The 21,733-nt window shown below is 45.4% G+C and overlaps 1 protein-coding gene across 7 annotated transcripts in view; it reads right to left on the bottom strand.

Moving 5' to 3' along the window:
- Positions 1-15,632: 15,632 nt before the first annotated feature.
- Positions 15,633-21,733, bottom strand: part of Cbln4 (cerebellin 4 precursor) — a 153,323-nt gene continuing 147,222 nt past the window's right edge. For 6 of the 7 annotated variants that reach the window (XM_010628826.3, XM_010628822.3, XM_010628823.3 and 3 more), the window contains 3 exons: positions 18,567-18,683; positions 16,864-16,999; positions 15,633-16,772 (listed from right to left, as the gene is read on the bottom strand). In XM_010628826.3, coding sequence (XP_010627128.1) covers positions 16,573-16,772; positions 16,864-16,999; positions 18,567-18,683 — 453 coding nt within the window. In that variant the 3' untranslated portion in view covers positions 15,633-16,572. Of the gene's footprint in view, positions 17,000-18,566; positions 18,684-21,441; position 21,733 lie in introns of those variants that run through there. The other variant, XM_010628821.2, reaches the window with a different exon arrangement.

Raw genomic sequence — 21,733 nt, 5'->3', positions numbered from 1 at the left:
GTTTATCGAAATACTTCTTCCAAACTTCCAGAGTCCTGACCCTAAGTGAAGTTATGATAAGTGAAATGTGACCCACTGGTGATCTCTAAGTTTTAGTACTCAAACTCAGTACCCCTAAGCTGTCAGGGTGTTTCTGGCCGCCTCGTTAATTCACTCTTAGAACCATTAACCCAAAGGACCAATATCTTTTGTGTGCCAGTTGCCGTTATCCCGGAATCCATCAGAATTCTCTTCTACCTTGGATGTAGAAAGTTTTCTAAAATGCTTGTTCTCCTTTGTAAATTAATTATATTTTTAAACAATGTATTGTTCTTTATTAATGGCCACCCATGATCTGTACTTACTAATCTTCTGTCATGTAATTTCAGCCTTCCTGTGCAAGTGGTACCTGGTGACTTCCCTCCAGGGAATAGCATACAACAAAAATCATCAGCTGTCACTGCTCAGGTCACTTTGTACACCACAATGAAACAGGCAGCCATGGCGGAGAAGTAAAGGTGGGAAAGAACTGAGGCCAATTTTCAGGCGACCACCAGTTGAAAACTGAGGCTTTCAGTCCAGAGCTGTCGGAGAGATGGGTTTGGCCAACAACCATGAGAGTGAGCTGAGAATGGACTCTGCCCCACGGAGCCTTCATATAAGACCATGACCTTGGCTCACACACTGACAGCAACTTGGAGAGAGACTTGAACCACAGGTTAAATTGTGCTCAGGATAGAGATTCAAAGACAATGTTGTATCAGAAATGTGTGTGGTTTCGTATGTGTATGAGGGTGACTTGGAAACAGGTAACTAATATCCCTGGAAATTAAGATCTTTCTGAAGTGTTCAACATCTTCACATATGGCCTGTGATTAGGCTGACTTAAAGTGCTTGACTTCTGCTCTATTGATGGTTTTATTTAAAAAGCACCAAAATAAACACCTTTCCCCTGCCCTTGTCACTGAATAATTCTGAACAACTAACACATGGAAGCTGAATTCCACAAAGTGAATGACTGGTAACTGCCTGGTAAGCCTATACTGTCTTCCCAAAATTGTAAGAAACCCCAAACAACCAGTATCAGTGCTCTCTAAAGTATTCTATGGAAGCTTTATGTGTACCCTGGCATTGTCAGATTTTACTTAAGCCATGAATCCTTCCTAAGGTGCTGCAGCCATTAAGGAAGACCACTGTCCTACAGACCACTATTCTCAGGCCAGATGAACCCCCAGGGGTGGATATCCTGTTCTCCAATCTGTCACTCTTCTACTTCCCATTTGTATATGGAAGCCTTCACCTCCAAAAGTCCATATGATGGGTTCTGAGAATCTGTGTCTGTAGAAAGATCCACATGGGGAAGTTATCCACCCCTATATTGATCAGTTCCAATGCATTTGTACAAAGCTAGCTAGATATTTCAGTTGCCAAGACAGGAAAAGGAGTTCTTTCTGACTTCTTTAAATAACACTGTTGTGAATAAAGAAATGCATTACCCAGGCTTCCTACCACCTTCAGGAAAGGGTTTACCTCTCAACCACAAGGAGCAATGAGCCTCAGACTCCTGCTATCGACTCCTGAAGGTCAGCCCAGCCCCACAGCCATGCCCTTCCTGGGGCAACCTGCAGATGGTGAGAAAAATGGAGTGGAGCTGTAGGAGGCCTGGCCATTGGCCCAGACATGGACCCTCTGCTTGGCCACATCTGTTCCAGTGCTCACCGCTGGGGTAGAAGAAGTTGGTTTGCATCACAGTTTGACCTTTTCTTCCACCCATTCCTGCTTTCTTTGCCTTCCTTTTTGTATTTTTATCTATCATTAATATCTCACATCCCACACTCTGTCATCCACTTCCTGAGAACCCAAGCTCTGAAGTAAAAAATGTGATTCCTTAGGATCAGGTGAGGAAATGCTCAGCAGTGTGTGTTTCTGTTTGTTTCCCCCATGTGGTTCCATGTGCAGTGTTCTGGCTTTACTTTTGCCTCCCTCTCAAGGTGGTAAATTCCACAAGACAGAGACATCTCGTTTTCCTCTTTCCTACTCAATGTGTGGTCCAAGAGTGAACAGCATCAGTGTCAGCTGGTGGATCTTACCGGTAATGTCGAGTCTCCCTTCCACTCCAGACTGACTGGGTCAGAATTATAATTTTAACAAGTCACATCGAACTTCATAAGCACAGTTCTATTAATTACTGTCAGCCTGTAATTACGAGTACAGATCTGCATTCATAGGAATGGTGTAGAACTAGTCCTGGTGACTGAGTTTATCTTCTATGGTGAATGAGAGAAAACGTCAGGGAAAGATTGAAGGTTGTGGGTAGTAAACTCCTGATTAAAATACAGAAATATCCTATCTGGGGGGGGGAAAGGTATGAAATACAAAGATGGCCAGTACTATCCACTAGTTTTCATAGTCCTGGGCCAGTTTCTCACTTGACCACTCTTCTAGGTCCTCCACCAAGAGACAAGTTCTCCTACCGTCAGATAGGCTTTTGCCATTTTTATCAGTCCCCCTGTAGCTTCACCAAATACCTTGTTCATCGATACATGAATGCAAAACAGTGAAAGAAGTCTGAGGAGTCAAGACTCAAATGCAGAGAATCTGGTCAAATGAATCAGCAGCAGTGTAAGGTACAGCCACAGCCTTTGAGCCAAGCCATGTGAATAATGAGTGAGGCATTTGTCACTGCCACACAGGAGGGGACAGAGACATCGGACAAGCGACAGGTCAGCCTTCAAAGAAGGACTTTAATGAACTGGCTATATTTCATCATTTTGATAATCACAGAAATTAGAGAAGGAAACGAGGGGCTTGGCAGGTCATCCAGCCCATCACAGAGAGGATCTCCAATGTGTATCTTGCAGAGTTTTAGGGTACTTCCTGCTTGAAAAGATTTTTGGGCCTAGAGAAAACTAGGGACCACCTGACACTTGCTTCTTTGCAAAGGGCACAGTCCAAACTCTTTTCCTTCTCACCTGCAAACTCTTTCTTACCGGAAGAAGTAAAGCGTGACTCTGAAATAAGCAGTCGTGTTTATTTTGCTTGAGTCACGTGTCATTGTAGTCCGAGTCCTAGGCCAAATGCTCTGCAGGTCCTGATGGATGAGCTTCAGCCATTTTATTCCCAATACCAATTGAAGGGATGAACAGGGGAAAAGACTGGAAAGGAATTTATTCTCAATGTTGTCACCCTGGGGAGAAAAACAGCACGCTGTCTCTCCAAGCAGCTACACCAATGCTGGAGTTTTAAAGCTGAGGTCAGTTCTTGAGTAGCTGGTGATCTTGGTCGGGCAATAGGCTGGTTGGTCAGCATCTCAGGACTGATCCGGCAGGGCCTTGTTGGGTATCAGAAAATTGCTGTTGCCTAGGTGCAGTTTTAGCTATTGTTCTAAGATGTTTATCCGTCAGACCTGCTGTGTCCAGAATCCAAGCTGACTACAGGGTAGAATGACTCAGCGATAAGCCTAGTGCAGAGCTGAGCTGGAACAGGACCCAAAGTTTAAAGTAGTAAAAGGAGACAAAAACAAAATAAAGAGCAAGCTTTTGCCCTGTTGTTAGTTATCCATCCACCATCTGCAGGCCCAACTGAAGAGTCCTACATTTAAGCAAAAGCAGCCCCTAAGTCTCTGCTGTATCACTGGGAAGGGCCAGGACATGCGTGAGCAGCTGAAGCAAACTACAAAGCAGTGCTGAAGACATCAGGTGTTGATTTCTTGCTCACGCGACATGCCCCACATACGTCAGCAGGAGGCTATGCTATCATCACCCAACTGATGAAAGCATTTCATTATGCTCCGGCACAGTCAGCAGAGGAAAAGACAAAAGCAAGGCAAATTACACTGTGTCTTCCTGGGAAAGACATGCATCATTCTGATCACTTCACCATTTGTCTATCACATTGCCTATCCGTGGGCCTAGATGGGAAGAGCTGGAAACACTGGTGGGCAGCACGACTGATTGCTGCAGGAAAGAAATCTACATGGAAGGCTCAATGGTCAGCCTCATTCTCAAAGGCCACCTGATAGTAAGAGCGGGACTCTGCAACAGTGGGAGAATGGCTTGAGCATCCTTTCCCTTCCATCACTGGATAGGTATGGACCTCTGGGATGGCCAGGTATCTGGTTGAAAGATAGTCCTGAGTCTGTCTGTGAGAGGATTTCTGCACGATTACCATCGGAGTCGATGGACTGAAAGCCAGTGTGTGCAGGCAGCATCCACGCCCTGAGGGACCGAGCAGAACGCAAAGGTGGAAGAAGGTTGATTTTGCTCTCTTCCTGACTGCTGAGACCTTGGTGTTCTGTCCTCAGACCTTTAGACTCAAGCTACATCCACACCGCTGCCTCTCCAGCCCTTGGGTTTCCCAACACCACCAGCCTCCCAGGTATCCCTTCCACCTGGCAGGTGGCGGATCGTAGGACTTCACCTCCAGATGGTGAAGCCCTAAAGTGAGGAAAGTGATCACATGAGGAAGGAAGTCCCATGCCAGGGGTGCCATCTCAGTGGCTTCCACATGGGACTGGGGCGTTGAGGACAGTGTACCAACAGAAAGCGGAAGATGAAGCCATTCTCACAAGGCAAGAGGGGGTTTTGGAAATAGGAGATTGCTTAGAAATAGAATGGGTCATTAAATACATGAAGATCCACGGGACCCAAGATTTTATTTTGAAGAAGTAAGGTTCAAATGTGGAAAGAGAAAAGATGAAACCAGACTGGACTGGAATTGGAGGTTACTGTAATAAATTCACAAGATGGATGGATGGGTGGGTGAATGGATCAGTGTGTGACAACACAAAGCTACATCACTTAGAATGCCAATCGGGAGTGCTTAGCAGCATTGGTACCAGTAGCAATGAACACATCTAGCACCTAGCACTTGGCTTCCATGAACACATATCCAATACAATGAACCAAGGCCTTGGAGAAATGACTATTTCCTTGCAAAAGAAGAAAAAGTAAAAGCTTTTTTTTTTTTTTTTTTTTTTTTTTTTTTTTGTACCAGGGATTGAACTCGGGTCCTTGCACTTGCAAGGCAAGCCACCGAACCGCTGAGCTAAATCCCCGGCCCTAAGAAGCATCTATAGATAGATAGATAGATAGATAGATAGATAGATAGATAGATAGATAGATAGATAGATAGATAGATAGATAGATAGATAGATAGATAGATAGATATAGATATATAAAATATATATAAAAGGAAGAAATGCTTAAAGAATGATAGAAGCATGTTTTTTTATAAGTGAAACCCAACTAAAGGAACTCTTCTGATTGAACTAGACAACTGGAGCATTTAAGCAAATAATGATAGTAATGGATTATACTCCAATGAGTAAACTTGGAAACCAGAAGCACATATAAGCAAAAAAAGAAAGACACAGTTTGGTGAAAAATGGGATGTAGTCATAAAGCTCATTCTCACAAAAAAGTTAATTGTGATGTGGAGGAGAAACAATAGTGCACAAGCCGAGGAGACACCACTATAACCTAATGATCTCAGGGACATCACCAGTAATGAGGACAAAATTAAATTGTACACCACCTGCTAAGATGCAAGGCAGCAGAACTTTTGTTATGTCCTTGGCAAAGATGCATAACCTAAATTCAATCGTGAGAAAAAATTAGACCAATCCCCAGGGATGGACAGGGTAGAAAATAAAACTGGCCCACTGTCCTCCAAAGAGTCAAGGTCATAAGAGTAAAATACTGAAGAAATGTCCCAGGCTGATGGCAAATACAGAGATGTGACCAATGATTCTGATGTGAACCCTTTGCTGTGACGCAGGGGTCCCCAGCCCCAGGCCACAGGCCAGTCAGGGGCCTGCTAGGAAGCGGGCTGCACAGCAGAAGGTGAGAAAAGCTTCGTCTGTGTTCACAGCTGCTCTGGATCGCTGGCACTGCACTCTGAGTTCCGCCTCCTGTCAGATCAGTGGCAGCTTTAGATTCTCATAGGAGCGTGAACCCTGCTGAGAACTGCACATGTAAGGGATCTGGGGTGCCTGCTCCTTATGGGAATCTAACCACTAATCTTCCCTGCACTTCCACTGAAAAATTGTTTTCCATGAAACCAGGTCCTGGTTCCAAAACTCGGAAACTTGCTGCTATGAAGGAAGGGCATTATTGGAACAAACAGCAAAACCCAATGAGGTCCAAGTGCTAGAACATCTTAGAGCATCAATATTAATCCCCTGATATTTATGGCTGCAGGCAGCACTGTAGAATAATAATCTTGTTTGTGAGAAATGTGTGCTACTTCAGATGTGGTGGCACATGCCTATAATCCCAGGACTTGGAAGGCTGAGGCAGGAGGATTGCCAGGAGTCTACATAGTGAGTTCAAGACCACCCTGGATTACAAAGCAAGACCCTATATGAAAAACTAAAAAGAAAAGAGAAGGGAAAGGGAAACGGAAAGACATTGAAGAATTTGGAGATGAGGGGACACTCCTGAAATGGTTCGGGAAGTGAAACATGGCTTAGTGCTCAAAAGACAGCTTTTATAAGCTTTTTATTTCTTCAAAATAACAAAAACATAAAATTTATAATGAAAATACATGAATGACATAGTAACAGAATAAGAAAGTTGCAGAGCTGAATGGTGAACATGCTGTCCTCACGGACCCCTCCACTATGATTCCACAACCTTCACATGAGTGCACATAGGTATCACACATGTGCTTCTCAACGCACACATGTGCACCGCCGCTCAAGCCTGCAGTGTTACTGGACATCGCCTCTGGTGGGAAGATGAAGTCCAGACTCACTTCGTGGCTCGTCTGAATGGCCCAGGCTCACTGCTGGCCCCCACTGCGATGACAAAGTGCCCTGGAGCGGGCCGGCAAGCTTGTTCATTCTCCAGGCTTCTGTGAGTCCTCCCAGCATTGTGAATCCTCCGCCACAGCTTGAAGACACAGCCAGGCTGGGGTAGGGAGGGGCCGCCCAGGAGCGCACCGCTCCTCCCATCCTGGGGCACTGCGTCTGTCTCACTTGGCCCACTGCACACAGTGTAGCTTGAGGGTGGCCCCAGGGGAAGCCCCTGCGCTGCTTGGGCTCACAATGAGCACAGGCTGCTTTGGACATGGCCGGCGTTCATCACTGGCAGCCAGACTGCTGGCTTGGCTCGCCTCAGCACATTTAAACCTGGTACAAATTCAGCAAGGACCACGGTGTGTAAGAAGCCAGGAGGCTGGGCACTCTCTCGGGGCCTCCAGCCAATCCACTGCCAGGGCAGAGCACCAGGAGCTGTAGAACAGCCCCCCACTTGTCCTTTCACATAGTCGGAGAGGCAGCCGGGGACACCAAAGGGGAGCAGGTCTTTCCTCACCTTGGCAACTCCATCAGCACCAGGAGTCTTGACAGCACTGTGCAAATCTTCTGGAACTTGGGGTGGACAGTTCAATGAATCTTAAGTGAAAGGATAAGTTTAAATCAAATTCTTTTTTTTATTATTTTGACAGAGGTGGGGCTTGCACCTAGGCCTCGTGCATGCCAACCAAGGGCTCCACCACCAAGCCATGCCCTCAGCCCAAACTGGACTTCTTCTTTGGCACTGCATGATGGGAAAGGCAAAGTCTTTGTACCAAGTTGGCCACTGGAGTCATCTGGAGAAACAAAACCAGGACTGATTGGTGGCCCCAAATTCATGGCTCCAGCAACCCTCGTGGAGGCCATGGGAAGAGGGAATGACAACAAAAGTGTTTTCCTCTTCCTCTTCCTCTTCCTCTTCCTCCTCCTTCTCCTCCTCCTCCTCTTCTTCTTCTTCTACTTCTTCTTCTCCTCCTTCTTCTTATTCTCCCCCACACATGGCAGCATCATTCACAGCTTTTTAAGCAAACATGCATTAATTTGGTAATTCATAAAACATAAGGAGGAAGAAATAAACCATCCTGAAACCCATTCAAGCAGACAGTGCCTTTTTAAATTAAGGATTCAAACAGCAACTTCCAACTTGGAAACATCATTTGGCTCAAACGGGGCTGTGTTAGGGAGACGACAGGCAATGGAAGAGAGCCCTTCCTGTCATATTATTAAGAACAATGTTCTTCAGGTTAAGGTGGCATTTCATGGTTTGCAAATCTCAGCGTGTGTTTGTATTTAAGCGCAGATTCCTGATGGTACTATAACAATAAATGATGTGAGAACCTTTGTGGTGCTGAGGAAAGGCAGGTTTCCCAGGTCATATCGTCAGAAATGCTGGGGATAGAAAAGCCATGTAACATCTGTACTGAGCACCTCGCAGTGCTTGTGCACAGTGAAATTTACCCGAAGCAATACTAACGCTGAGAGGTGAGGCACCCAGGGCCCCAACGGCTCCTTCCACAAGGTCCCCTTGGGAGATGCCTGGGGACTCCGGCTCCTCCTCACTTCCCAGCACCCACAAAGCCTCAGGAGGACCCTGGGGACGGGTCCCGGAAAATCCCCCTTACCCTTCTGCACCTTCACACAAATGACAGAAGAGCAAATCTCAGCCAGGGGAGACAGGAGGATAGCTGACTTCCTCCGACCCACTGAGAGCCAAGCGCTCCAGAGACCGTGTTCCCTGGCAACAAGGGGTCCTGTAGCCTGCACCCCCCCCCACACACACACACACGGGTTTCTGCTTTGAGGGCTCCTCTCCTCTCAGTTCTGGGCACCTGGACTCCAGCAGGAGAACCGGGAGGAAACACAGGTAGTAGGAAGTGCTCTGTGGACTCCCAAGATCAGAGACAGTCAGGGAACTGGGGAGAGGGACGCACCTAGCAGGGCAGCTCCTCTCGGGCTGGCCACACTTTAACAAGGTGAATGGCTCCTTCCCCTGGGATCCCCTCCAACCTTTTCAAACAGGTTCCCATTCACCTCCTCAGGAGAAATGCACAGCCAGAAGCAAACGTCCCACCACCTCCGCCACAATCTGCTTGGATCCCTGACCACACTGGTAGCCCCAGCTCCCAAGGCCCCAGCAGCCCTGTGTGAACCTGTGCCAAAGAGGCTGCAATGGAGAGTGATGAAGGAAAAGCTTTTTTACAATCCAATCCAGACTGAGTGTGGTCTGGCATCCTAGAGGAAAAAATAAAGTTAGGTTACTGGAGACCTTTAAGGAATTGTTTTCCTTGGGAACCTACACTTATGGATTCCTCCTCAACCTGCGAGCTTTTAAGGAAGCTGCATGTTGGCTTGCTAGGATGGGTTGATTTATGAGGACACTTTTCCTTGCCCTCCTGCTCTAAGTCCCCTACCACGGGGACTTCCTGTGGGCTGGAACCCAGCAGAGGCCTGGGCTTCAAGCCAGATGTGATGAGCTTCTACAGGTTCCAGATCAACTAACCCAGACCCTGGGGTGCACAGGCCTGATGCCCACCTTTCCATAATCAAAGATGCTCTTTACAGTGCAGACACTGTGACTGGCATGATGGCACAAGCCTGTACTCCCAGCTGCTTGGGAGGCTGAGGCGGGAGGATCTTAAGCTTGAGGCAGCCTTCGCAACTTAGTGAGACCCTGTATAAAAGTAAAATTTCAAATGCTAGGGATATTGCTCAGTGGTAGAGCCCTTGCCTAGCATGTATGACACCCATTCCTAGCGGGGGGGGGGGAAGAAAAGGAGACAGAGAGCCCAAGGGAGGAAGGGAGGGTGAAATAAATCGACACAATGAACAAGGTGAGGCAGTCGGACCTCCCTACCACTAACCACAAGACACTTTTGTACAAGTTAGGTTCTTAAAGAACTTGTACAAGTTCTTAAAGAACTTTCATCAGTCAGAAGATGGCCTATTTTATTAGGATATAATGATTTGATGCTTTCTTCTAGAAAACTGTGATCACAAATCATTTTCTGATGGCCATGATGAAAATAGCACACCTATAGAATAAACAGTGCAGGGCGCAACTCCCACATCTGTCCCTGGAGACCCTACGGCACTCTTTGTCCTTTGAACAAAGTTGACCCTGAAACAGCACGGTGGTCAGAGCTGGGAGGAGGGAGGCTGCACACAGCTCATGGTTGTTTTAAGGAGCTCTGATTGCTGAGCACAACAAATACTGATACTGTGCTCGGCTTTCTCTAAAAGCTCAGAAAGTTGCTGGACTGACGGAAGATAGACGCTTCCAGAGTGTGGGGTGTACAGTAGGCACACGGCCAAGAGTACCATTCCTTCTCCAGAAAGAACAGATGTCTGCAATTCCCCAGAGAAGGTTCTTGCCTTATTTCCTTCCTAACAGCTGACCTCCAGGACTCAGAAAGTCACGGACGACGTTGTAACTCATGCTCAACTTTACCTCGTGGAACTGCACCGACCACTGGGTAGTTTTTCTTTTCCTTTTAAAAACTAATTCAGTCAAAGAAAAGGAAATCTTGCAGAGCAGGACTTTTTAATGGCTCTTCTGGACCCCACCACCCCCTTTATGGATGCTTAGAAAGTGTTGTCTTATCATCTCATAAGAAGGAAAGAAGGGCAAAGCCCTGCCTCCCCCGAGACCAGCCCGGGGGCTCCTGATGCAGCTCCTAAATCTCCCAGCGTCTCTCCCGGGGTGGCAAGAGCGAGTTCTGGCTTCCTTCCAAGCTTGCCATCAGCTTCCTTGAAATACTGAAGCATGGGGCTTTCCTGTCCCTGGAGAGAAGTCACCAGGCTGTTTCAGCAGCCTTTCTCCTGGCAGCCAGCCCGGCCGAGAAAGGGAAGGGAGAGCGGAGTACCCTTCCCGATGCCGCCCGTGGTTCGCAAAGCCGCCCCACAGGAGCCGAGACCTGTGCTGGCAACACGGCGTCCTTTTGCCTGCGAAGCGCTGACCTTAGCGCTCTGACGACGGAGAGCAGCGGGAGAAAGGGACACCTGCAGCAAAGCACGGCCACTCCCACTCTTCCACGCCATCGTCATGTCACGCAGCAACCACGTTTTATCAGTCAGTTTCTCCCTAGTCCTCCGGGGGAGTTGCTATCTATCCATGAACACTACTTTTTGATCGAATGCTTGTTATGTTAGCGTTTGCTCCATTATTTTTTTTTTTTTCACATGGGGGGAAAAAATCATCACTTTTTTCACTGTGGTGTTAAAAACGCTAATACTCAAAGTAAAAGCTAAGTTATTTTAAAAGAAACACTTGTGACTGTTCATATGCTTTTAAATAGCCAAGGAGAAGGAACTTGGACAAAAACAATCCCATGCAGCTCACAAAGGAAAACACAGAAAGTTATCAAAACCTCTAGCTCCGTCTTGACAACTGAACTGTTCGGGTTGGCCCTCACTTTTGGTTAAACAGGGCAATGGTCCAGCAATGGAGAGGACAGCAGAGGTATTTTATTATATAATCAGGGGCAGGAGATATTTTCTGACCTAAGCACATGGTACAGATTCATTTGTTCAAAGGCTGGCCAATGGCAGCAGCGCTCCGTGTGGTGACACCAGGCCTGGAGCACATGACCTCGTCACTACAAGGTCATTTCCACCCTCACGCCCTCTCTCCAAGTCAGCGTTCTCAACCACTGGGCACTCAGGCCTCGCTGTCCGCCTGCTCCAAAGAGACCCCTGCCTCCTGCTTGCTTTTCTAGCACCTCTTTTCTGGGACTTCTGAAAAACAGCAAGGAAGTGATTCTGCAGAATGGAAAGGTCATGCCAAGCCACGCTTGCTTTCTCTTATTGTGAGGAGTAAAAACTAGCAATGTGGAGACATTCATGCATCCTGCATTCATTCCCCTACATTTTCCTCCTCTTATTAATTAAGACATCAGGCCAGGGATTTAGCTCAGCGGTTCGGTGGCCTGCCTTGCAAGTGCAAGGACCAGAGTTCAATCCCCAGTACCCCCCCAAAAAATAAAATAAAAAATTAAGACATCGAATCTTCAGCATGACCAAAAACAGAAAAACAGCAGAGAGCAAGAGAGAAAACAGAAAAATAAACATGCTTGCTTCCGTCCCCAAAATCATGGGGGAAGAAGAGATATGGAACCTCAGTTTCCCTGAGAACCGTCAGACCACTAGCTGCTAGGATTTCCTCGAAATTCCCAGTTCTTAGAAAGTTCAAGTTTATGTTCTCAAAGCAGCTGCATGGGAAATAAAGACCTCCGAGACGCAGTGCATACAACAATGTATTTCCTCATAAATATCAGTAAATGGACCTACAATATAGTCAGAAAGCCTACTGCCTTTGCATAAACTTTAAATACAGAGACTGGCTATCCAGAAAGGACTGGTGTCATTGATTCATCTGTTCCGCCTCCTCTCTCTCTCTCTCTCTCTCTCTCTCTCTCTCTCTCTCTCACACACACACACACACACACACACACACACACAGCCATGCACATGTGTGCCCTTTACTCCCAGACCACTGTCTTCTGAGACGAGGTGCCTCGTGTACTCCTCTCCCTGGAGGAGGGGTACTTTAGTTAGAAACAAAAGCAAGAAGTGACTACATCCACCATTCTGATGGAAGGCTGAAGGTATGAGGAGCATCCAGGGCTAGCTTTCTTCGCCCGACAATCACTTTCGGTGGCTGACTTACCTTTGCCTTCAGGTGAGGGTCCCCACATCTCTCCTGGAGACGAAGTCTTCCTGCAGCACTTGCTCCATGCCTGTGGGAAGAGTCCCTGACCCCAGAATGAGGGCGCCATGCTGACTCACATCTCCACTCACCATCCTGGACCCTACAAGCACAAGCCCTACACTGTTCGGCATGGCTGTGAGCATCCCTGGGGACTGTGCTAGACTGCAGCTGCCAGAAGCCTAGCCCAGGCCATTCCTGTGGAGCTGATCTTTGGGATTTACTTCAGGTTAGGGCTCCATGAAATGTAATGGTGCCTGAAAACCGTGAGAGGGGCAGGAATCTTTCCAAAATGCGATTTCAAATCAATGGGTCTACGGGGAGTCTTGGCTCCACAGGGGTTTCCAGAAAGCCCCAGCACATGCACAAACACTGGAGGACACAGACGTACCCTGAGTAGACTTTGCCACAGAATCTATAATGTGGCCAGGGGCATCCATGTCACCAGGAGCTGGACAGAAAAGCAGAGCCTGCCTCCCCACGCCCCAGCTGTGCTGCAGAAGGGTGTGCATTTTACCAAGATTTCCAGGTGACTCTTAGGCATATATTTGAGAATGAAACTTCAGGGTCAAAGTCATAAAGAAGTTATTATTCTATCTGAAAGGTCAGAGGCCCAAAGAGCAAAATGATCATTTTGGTTCTAAGATACCTGAAATCCATGTGAAAGGCCAGGCCTATATTAGAGAAGAGAGAGTAACCAACATATTTAGAAGGCAACTTCTTAAAGCCCCTACCCCTCGCTACCTAAGAAATTTATTTAGCCTAAGAGTTTAAATTGCTAGCTCCAAGGCCCAGAATGTGGACAGCTGTCACTTTGCTCTATTCTCACACCCAGTGGGGACAGTGGGTTCCTATAGTCAAGGTAGATTACAAAGCCTAGTGCCCTAGGTAGGAAGGCAGGGTGGGCCAAACCTTTAGACAGATGTTGCTCCTTGTGAAGATTCTGGCTTTGTTTGGTATTTAGAGAGATCTGGAAGAGGGAGAAGTCACCACTCATAGACTCAGCGCATCATTTAGCTGATGTCTGCTGAAGATATATATTTCAAAATTCGAAGCAATAACTTGCTAAAAGGGAGAAGCTAAAGGTACCCAGGTTGCTAGAAACTAAAAGAAAAGGGGGAACACAAACTGAACTCCAAAAATAGTTTTTAAAAGACTTCTAAAAACTGTAATTAGATGATGACATCTAATGGAAACTGGGATCACAGAGAACAAAAGCAATGAGGACCTGTGGGACTCTGTACACATCCTGCTCTCTTTCCTTCCCTTGTTGTGTTTACCTGAGTTCCTGTCTGGAGGAAACTGCCCGCTGCAGACAGCTGCTAGCATTTGCAGATCAATAGATCAAGGAGCAGTTCTCAAAGGAAGGAGATAGGAATCATCTAGGATGGGGCGCTGGCACTGATGAATGCAGACAGGGCCAATGCAAATTCTATGTTCGATTAGCATTTTTGTGGACCTAGCAATTTCTGAAAACAGTTTTCAGGTCACAGGACACACAGGGAGCTTCTGACTCCATTTCAGGAAAAAAAAAAAAAAAACACCACAGCCTCCTGCTCTTCACCCTGTCCCACTCCAACCCAATTTCCTTCCTGCAGATCTGAATCTCCTCTCGTCTCACAGTCCTACTTGCTGCTTTGTATGTTAGGGCTTTGAGTTTTAGTAATCACAGTAGGGATCTTGGTTGAACACCTACTGTGCTCTAGGCACCTCCGTGCTTTATTTAATCCTCACAACTAAATTTTGCTTGTCTAGAAATAAAACGATTAAAGGTCGGAGTGGTGACAGAACCTGCCCAAGTTTACAGAATGGCAAATACAGGTGACTAGACTCTAACCAACACCCACCCAAAATGCAAACTCTGACCATACCACTCTGTCCTGCTGCCCTTCCTCGCTCGTGTCACCCTTGTCTTTCCGGCCAGTGTGCTTCAGGAAGTAGCTCTTACTTCCCAGAAGGCTCTCTTACCTCCCCTCTACACTGTTTTTAAACAGACTTCTTTTTGAAACTTTCAAGCAGATGTTGTATTCCAAAACGTGTACACTAGAGGTTATGGATCAGAGTCAAGTTCTTGGCCAATATTCCTTTATGTTCAGAAGAATCAAGAAAAATAAAGGAAAGCCCCTGAAGACTGTCACAGCATGCTTATGAAAGGCATTTCTACATGGGTCTCTTTTGATAATCATTTTTCTCTGGCCCATCATAAGGGTCAACTGGCAATTCCAATACTCTTGCTCCACTTTGTCAAGTCAATGACAAGCAGTAGGTTAGAGTATGATTCACCCTGGAGAGATGTACAGACAGAAAAGCACATAAATTTATCGAGAAGTCTACTTTCTTAAAGGAACATCTCTTTTATTGTGCAATCCTGGGTTTGTTTTTTTTTTTTTTTTTTTTTTTTTTTGTCTATCTTATAAATTCAATATCATTGATTGAAAGCCAGCTGGAGGTGACCTGCATCAAGGATCTGTTGCCAACATCTCCAGATAATGCTTGCTGAGGAAAGAGGAGATGAGTGAGTATTTTGACTTGGAGATTAATCACAACCATACTGGAAATCATGAGTGAGTGCCCCTATAACATTTTCCTTGCTCCCATTTCCAGCTAAAAAAGGGCCTCTGCCCTGCCCCCAGTTGTTTTAACTGACTACAGACCACAAAATAGAGCTGAAATTCCCAGGCAACACACATGTAAGAACAGCTCCTCCTTAAAAGAAGCCTATGGTCTTCTGCATCTCAGTGAGAAGAACAGGACAGAGCCTCTCCCCAGGTCTTCAGTTGTAAAATATCAGTATTTATACTCAGGACCATTCATTCACACATTAAGCACTCTCATGATATTTTAGGGGATCTTTCTAAACCTAACCTTCTTACAGTCAGTCCTTCTGAAAGAAGGGTTTAATAAGTTCATTGATTCTCTTTTGTCAAGCTTGCAACTCCTGGATTTGGACAGATTAAACCCTGTAAAGATTTCCTATACCAGTTTAAAGGACATTACCTGGAATTTCAAAAAGATTTTCTTAAACTGCAGAAAATAAGAGGAAGGAAGGAGGGAAGGGAGAGGGGCAGGAAGAGAAGGAGGGAAGGAAAACAAGGAAGGGAGAGACAGGAAGAGAGGGAAGGAAGATAAGCTATGGAGAGAACACATTCTTCCAAAACTGAAAAGACAAAACAATTCAACTAACATATATTAATCTTTATTCTATAACAGAGACATAAATAACTTTATGAATTTGTATGACCTATACAAAAGACAAAATAAGATATTGCACTAAATTTAGGTATGGGATATCTGGATTTAATATTAGTTGAACAGATAAATATATACAATTGGAGGAGTTAAGGCAAAACCAGATGATGCTCCAAACACAACAGAAGGCTTGAAAAATAGGTATAATTAAAATCAAGGGTATCCCATTTCCAGTTAATAAACTAGTCATGTCTAAGGGGGAAAAAAATCTCTTAGGCTTTTAATAAAGCGGTCATTATCAATCATGTTAATTAAAGATGAGCAATAAACTACAAGATTTTCCACAGGGGAGAGATGTTTTGTCAAGGTTTGGGGATCGAACACTTAGAATTCAAGTAAGCAACTTTTTCCTTGTCAGATGTATGATCTACTCATCCTATTAGAAAATATAATTTGGAAAATATGACTCTTTCACATAGATAATTAAAATACAACTATGGAGTATTCTTCTTTCTCTTTCTTATTTTAGGGAAATCATGTTGGCAACCTCATAGTCAAGGTAAATTTTCAGACAAGCCATTCATTACCTTATTTCTAGCGAATACACAGTGCCAGCCACTGAGAAGTAATTCCCAGTTGCCTGAAGAGAACAAAACAAACGAATTCCAAAGCAATAAAAACAAGCGTAGCCAATATATCGACACAGCACACGGTTCTTTGGCAGTATCACACACTGACTGAAGTCAGAACTTTAGTTTTCTGATTCTCAGACCCGGCTGCCAGTCTTTCGGAAGATAAATAAATAAAATCCCACATCTGCAATGAATTCAGTAATCCCAAGAAATTAAAGTCAGAACACACCTGGAGACCACTTTTGACTGTTAGGTTTAAGCACAGATAGGTATTATCTGCTGTGAGTCCCAATCCAAATATACCGAAATGCATACACGCGAAAATGATCGGTGAAACTTTGTGTGGGTTCAGACAGGTCTAGAATCCTTAAAGAGAATCCACATTCGCCCATGAGAAACGAATAAGAGACATCAATCCAATGATGAAAATATGACTGATCTTCCAGTAACTCGGGGGTCGGCTGCCCCTCACCTGGATAAACACCATGGAGAAATCACATTCTATAGGGGGAACACCAGAAAGCCGGAGAATGTGGAATACTGCCAGCCTCCAACCAAGTTACCTTTCTCAAGTTTTAGGTAAACCTTATCCTCTTTGTCCAGGTAAAGCAGGACCCCATTGGTAGCAGCTTCACGTGTAACATCTTTGTCCCCGGCAAATGCAGATATCACTGGTTTTCCATTTAGCATCAAGTTAACCTAGAACAATAAAAATAAAAATAAAAATCATGGAAAAGCTCCCTTTAACATTCAACCCCATACTGGGCGTCATAAATAATGTATAAGATAGTGTATCTGGGAAAATATCTGATGTCCAGAAAAAAAAAACTCTTTCCTTTTAAAGTAGCCAACCGTGGGGTCAGACTTAAGACACTGTCTACTGAGTTGATTTTTTTTTTTTTTAGTTTCTCCTGTAGAAATTTTCTTAAATTCCTACCAAAAAGTGAGCATCAATAGAGCAACCTAGTCATGTGAAAATTAGCTTCCCTTTAGCATATAAATAAAGCTTGCTATGTATTTATCTCTTCTACTCAACAGTGACCTTCTGGTGATGAAGTGGGCCTCCCAGCACTCACTGACCTGGTAACTAATACAACCAGACTCTGCCAATGCTTTCAGGAGTCTGTGCAGCCGTAACCGGCATAGGGAGGAAAAATGTTTGAAATGAACGTGCATAAACGTGTGTGTGTGTGTGTGTGTGTGCTCATTTTTCTCTGCTTTCTCTGAAAAGAAATACACATTAAAAGTATTCACCACTGCCACTGGAGATCTTAAGGATGGAAAATTAGCAAAGGATCAACTTGAATTTCTGTTACCCTTTTTTCTATACTATAATTCCCATTACACTGGCAAACATGTAGTTGCAAATATAGGAGTTTGGAGAAAGTTTCTGCCTGGAAGCCAATTTGTTTACTAAATATTCACTCCCTTTCGGTTAAACGTAGCACTAAATGGGCTAAATCTGAGACCAGTCAATTTATCCACTCACTAGGATGTGTTAAACTGGTGGAAGAGGAGGTAATCTATCGTGCAGCTGAACAGGATATAAATACTGAGCATGAGATAAAATCCCACCCTAGAATTCCACAGACACACATGACCATGGTTCAGTGTTAGTATATTTGAGTGGTATAGAAAACTGCTCAGTTGTTGCCTTTTAGTCGGAGGTCAAGCTCATTATGTTAGAAGGTGCAAAACACGATGTGTTACTGAATATATAACTGCAACTGCTGAGAACTCGCCAACCACCAAGGAGTCGGGGACAAACTGAAACATAAGCACGGCACATCCTTTTCAACAAGCACATGGTGAAGAGTTGTTCCTTCATATTTTATGTTGATAGCTAAATGTATTTCATAGCTTTAAATGATAGTAAATTTGTTTTAATATGTACTTGGAAACTCTGCTCATTTTATGGGTTTTCCCCCTTCAAAGTACAAGTAATTGTTGTAACATGCCTTAGATGAAAACAAGATTGTGGGAAGAGATTTGTGCCCCCGAATTTCTACCAAATCATGCGTTTTAAATGTTTGATCATTATTAATGCCGTGAATTCAATTGTTTGTTTTCCTACATGCTTTTTAATCACACGTTAATGGATGTTATAGAGAAGAAAACTGGGAATTAAGCGTTTTAAAACATAAACTACAAAGATGGCTATTTATTTTCACAATGAAAATGCATTCTGAATAAACACTTAAATATATAACCCACTAAACATAAATACAGTTGCTTGGGAGCAGAGACAATGGGTCAAAACACATACCTGGATTGTTTGGCTCTGGTAGACTTTAATTACATGAAAACTGAAACTGTAGATTCCTTTCCGTGGTGCTACAAAGACAGACTCTAATGTGAAGAAATTACCCACATTAACTAGGATCTACAAATAAAAACAATAAATAACAATAAATTATTACAGTGTTTTCTTCTGTAAGTAAAATATTTCCTTTCTTCCCTTCCTTCCTTCCTTCCTCAACAACTAACTTCAGAAACCACAGAAAATAAAACAACTCATTCCATTTCTTTGCTCTTAAATGACTTGGAAAATGGACTTGTTTATTGCAAGATTCTTCCATCTTTTAAGTGGTGTAGGAAAAAATAAAATAACTGCTCTGTATTCATGCCTTAATTTCCAGCAAGGCGGATGACGCTGGAAATACCTAGGTAACACGTGAAGGCTTATAATATTAGCTTTACTTTGTGAATCAGACAAAGGCACCTGCCATGAGTTAACATCCCCACTGCCCACGGGCCGTGAGAATGTCCCGCAGTGACGTCGCCAAGCCAGCCAATGGGTGTCAGCAGATCTCCGTAGTCATCCCTGGACACATCACAACCCTGTGTGCCCCTCCACACACTGTGTGCCCCTCCACACACTGGCTGCCCCTCCACCGTGCCACATGATCCGTGCCACAGAGTCACATGAGTGCCTTGCCCTTCTCGGGGATTCTGCCAGTGCTCTCCTAAGATCCAGGACCACTTTTTTTTTGTATGTCTGTGCCTTCTAAGCCTAATTATAATACTTTGGCTATGAGTCAGCCCTTGCAGGCTGCCAAAAAGTGAAGCATGAAGAGAGTGAAACAGGCGGCCTTTTGGTGTCCCTCTCAGGATTACACATTACCCTCTTTCAATCACCTGCTGTGTATTTAAAGTTCAAGGATCAAAATTAGGTGTTGTTTCCAAGAAACTATATGCTTTGTATTCCAAAATGTTCATGTTATTTCTTCTGGTTATGAAATTAACTCTGAAATAAGTAACCTCTTAAGCTAAATTTGCAAAGTCACATAGATAAGCCCCTCCCTAAGAAAAAGAAAGAGAGAAGGGGAGCAGAAAAATAACAAGAGATTTTTTCATGTCTGTCCAAGAAATAAATCTGTAAGTAGCATTAAACAAATCAGATGTCCCTATAAAGATAATTTTCCTTTATATCAGTGTCAATCTGCCACTATCTGTTTTAAACATCGGCTTCTTGTCAAACTTAATACATCTTTATGCCTCTTGCATAATTCCCTAAAAGTATTACCTCTGACCACTATGCACTACCAGGTAGGTGTACCAGACTTCATATTTGCCTTAAAATACATGCATGTGTGTGGTTTTATGGAGATTCCACCGTCTTCCCAGTAGGCATCAAATTTCTTTTCTCTGACCCAATGATGAACAGTCTTTCAAAAACAAGACACCAGCTGAGCAACAATCCCCAACAGAGGGTTTACAGAGGACTTTTCTTCCCAACACATTTAAAATAATTCCAGGTGTTCAGCAGGGGCTTCTGACTCGGATACAAGTGGCGTAATTCATTAGCAATAGTGGAAATGGCTGATGCCGTTGGCTACACGTAAAGCTGGATGTTGACTCTACATTGTAACTGGAACATCCAGGTGCACCAAGATGTACAACTAAAAGCATCTGGTTATCTCTGAAGATGCATCTCTCCAGAACAGCAGAACACACCCTTCTCCTCTTCTAATTGACAGGAAGGTCACTGAAAAGAACGCCCCATACAGATGCCGGTGCAATGCCCACAGTATCCCAACATGTAATTAATGCACAACCGGGGGCGGTGCTAGACTTGATTTCCATCATTGGAAAATACTGTACCAACATCTCAAAGGGGCTACTCGGTCTGTTTAAAATTATGGCTGCAGAGCACCTCACTTCGGAAAACTGAGAAAGGAACACAAGCGTCACCTCACTGCTCCTCTGCTCCATCCAGCGGCACCGCTGGACCTGGGCCCCTGCGCTAAGTTCCTCCTGAACAACTAACTGTGCGCTGTGACTGAGGAATTTGAAAGACTCTGGGTTCAGCTAGGCTTGGAATTCAAACTCTAAAGTCAGCTGTCTTCCCCAGAAAGATTTCCTCAGCTAAGCTGATGTCCTGGGGTTTCTCATCACGCCAAAACCGCAGAGCTCAGCTTCGATAAACAGAAGCCGCAGCTTTCATCAGGCTGCCTCCACCCCCCCCACTTCCCTCCCTTCCCGGAGTCTGTCTTTCTAGCAAGGAGCAATTCTCTGAAAAACCAGCTCCCTCCCGAGCTCTCCTTCTAGAGCTCAGCGCAGTCGCCCAGTTCCTTTTCCTCCCTTGGCAAGCAACTTTTATCTGAGTATTGGAGACCGGCTTTCTGCTTACTCCGGGAAGCAGCAACCCCACAGGGAAGGTGTTTGGGGACCCTGGCCTGGGAACCGGGAAGTAAAATATCACACACACACACACACCGTCCTCTTGAGGCCACCTGCCCGCTCTCTCCACCGAGCCTGGAGCTCTCTGGCAAGAAGCTTCTCCACCTGGAGAAACAAATCCAATAAATTTTCCTGCGCCTGCGAGGGAGGACGCTGAGCCAGGGGCCCAAGCTCAGGCGAGCGATCGCGGTGTCCAGGCCAGATCCTCTTCAGTTTCCGAGGACCTGTTGCTACTCAACTTGTCCTGAGCTCCTGCTGCCGGCTCCGCGCTCCCATCCTCCCTACCACTGCGCCGGAGCCTTGGTTAGAGGCCACAAGCGAAGGATCCCGGGGTGGGGGAGCGGGCGTCAGAAGTTTCAGACTCGAATCTGGGGAGCCCTGTGCCTAAATGATCCCCCGCACCCCAATGAGCCCCGATCTGAGCGCCCTTCGCTAACCTGCACCCCTCTGGAACTGACCTGATCGAAGTAAATGATCCGCGTCTTGTTGCTCATCTCCGATGGCTCGTGGTTGGTGCTCCTCACTGCCGAAAAGGCCACCTTGGAGTTGGCCGCCCGGACCGATATCCCCAGAGGGGAGGACGAGGAGCCCTTGGAGTCCGTGGCCGGGTTCGAGTCGCACACCACCAGACACTTGCCCTCCAGCACGATGGGCTCGGTGTCGTTCTGCGCCCAGGCGGGCAGCCCGGGTAACGCGAGGAGCAGCAAGACGGCGGGCACCGCGGACAGCGCCCGGCGCCTAGGGCCCATG

Source organism: Fukomys damarensis, unplaced genomic scaffold (genome assembly GCF_012274545.1).
Source record: "Fukomys damarensis isolate Sample0158 unplaced genomic scaffold, DMR_v1.0_HiC HiC_scaffold_22, whole genome shotgun sequence".
In the NCBI taxonomy this organism is placed as follows: Eukaryota; Metazoa; Chordata; class Mammalia; order Rodentia; family Bathyergidae; genus Fukomys; species Fukomys damarensis.
This window is presented reverse-complemented; position numbering and strand designations above follow the sequence as displayed.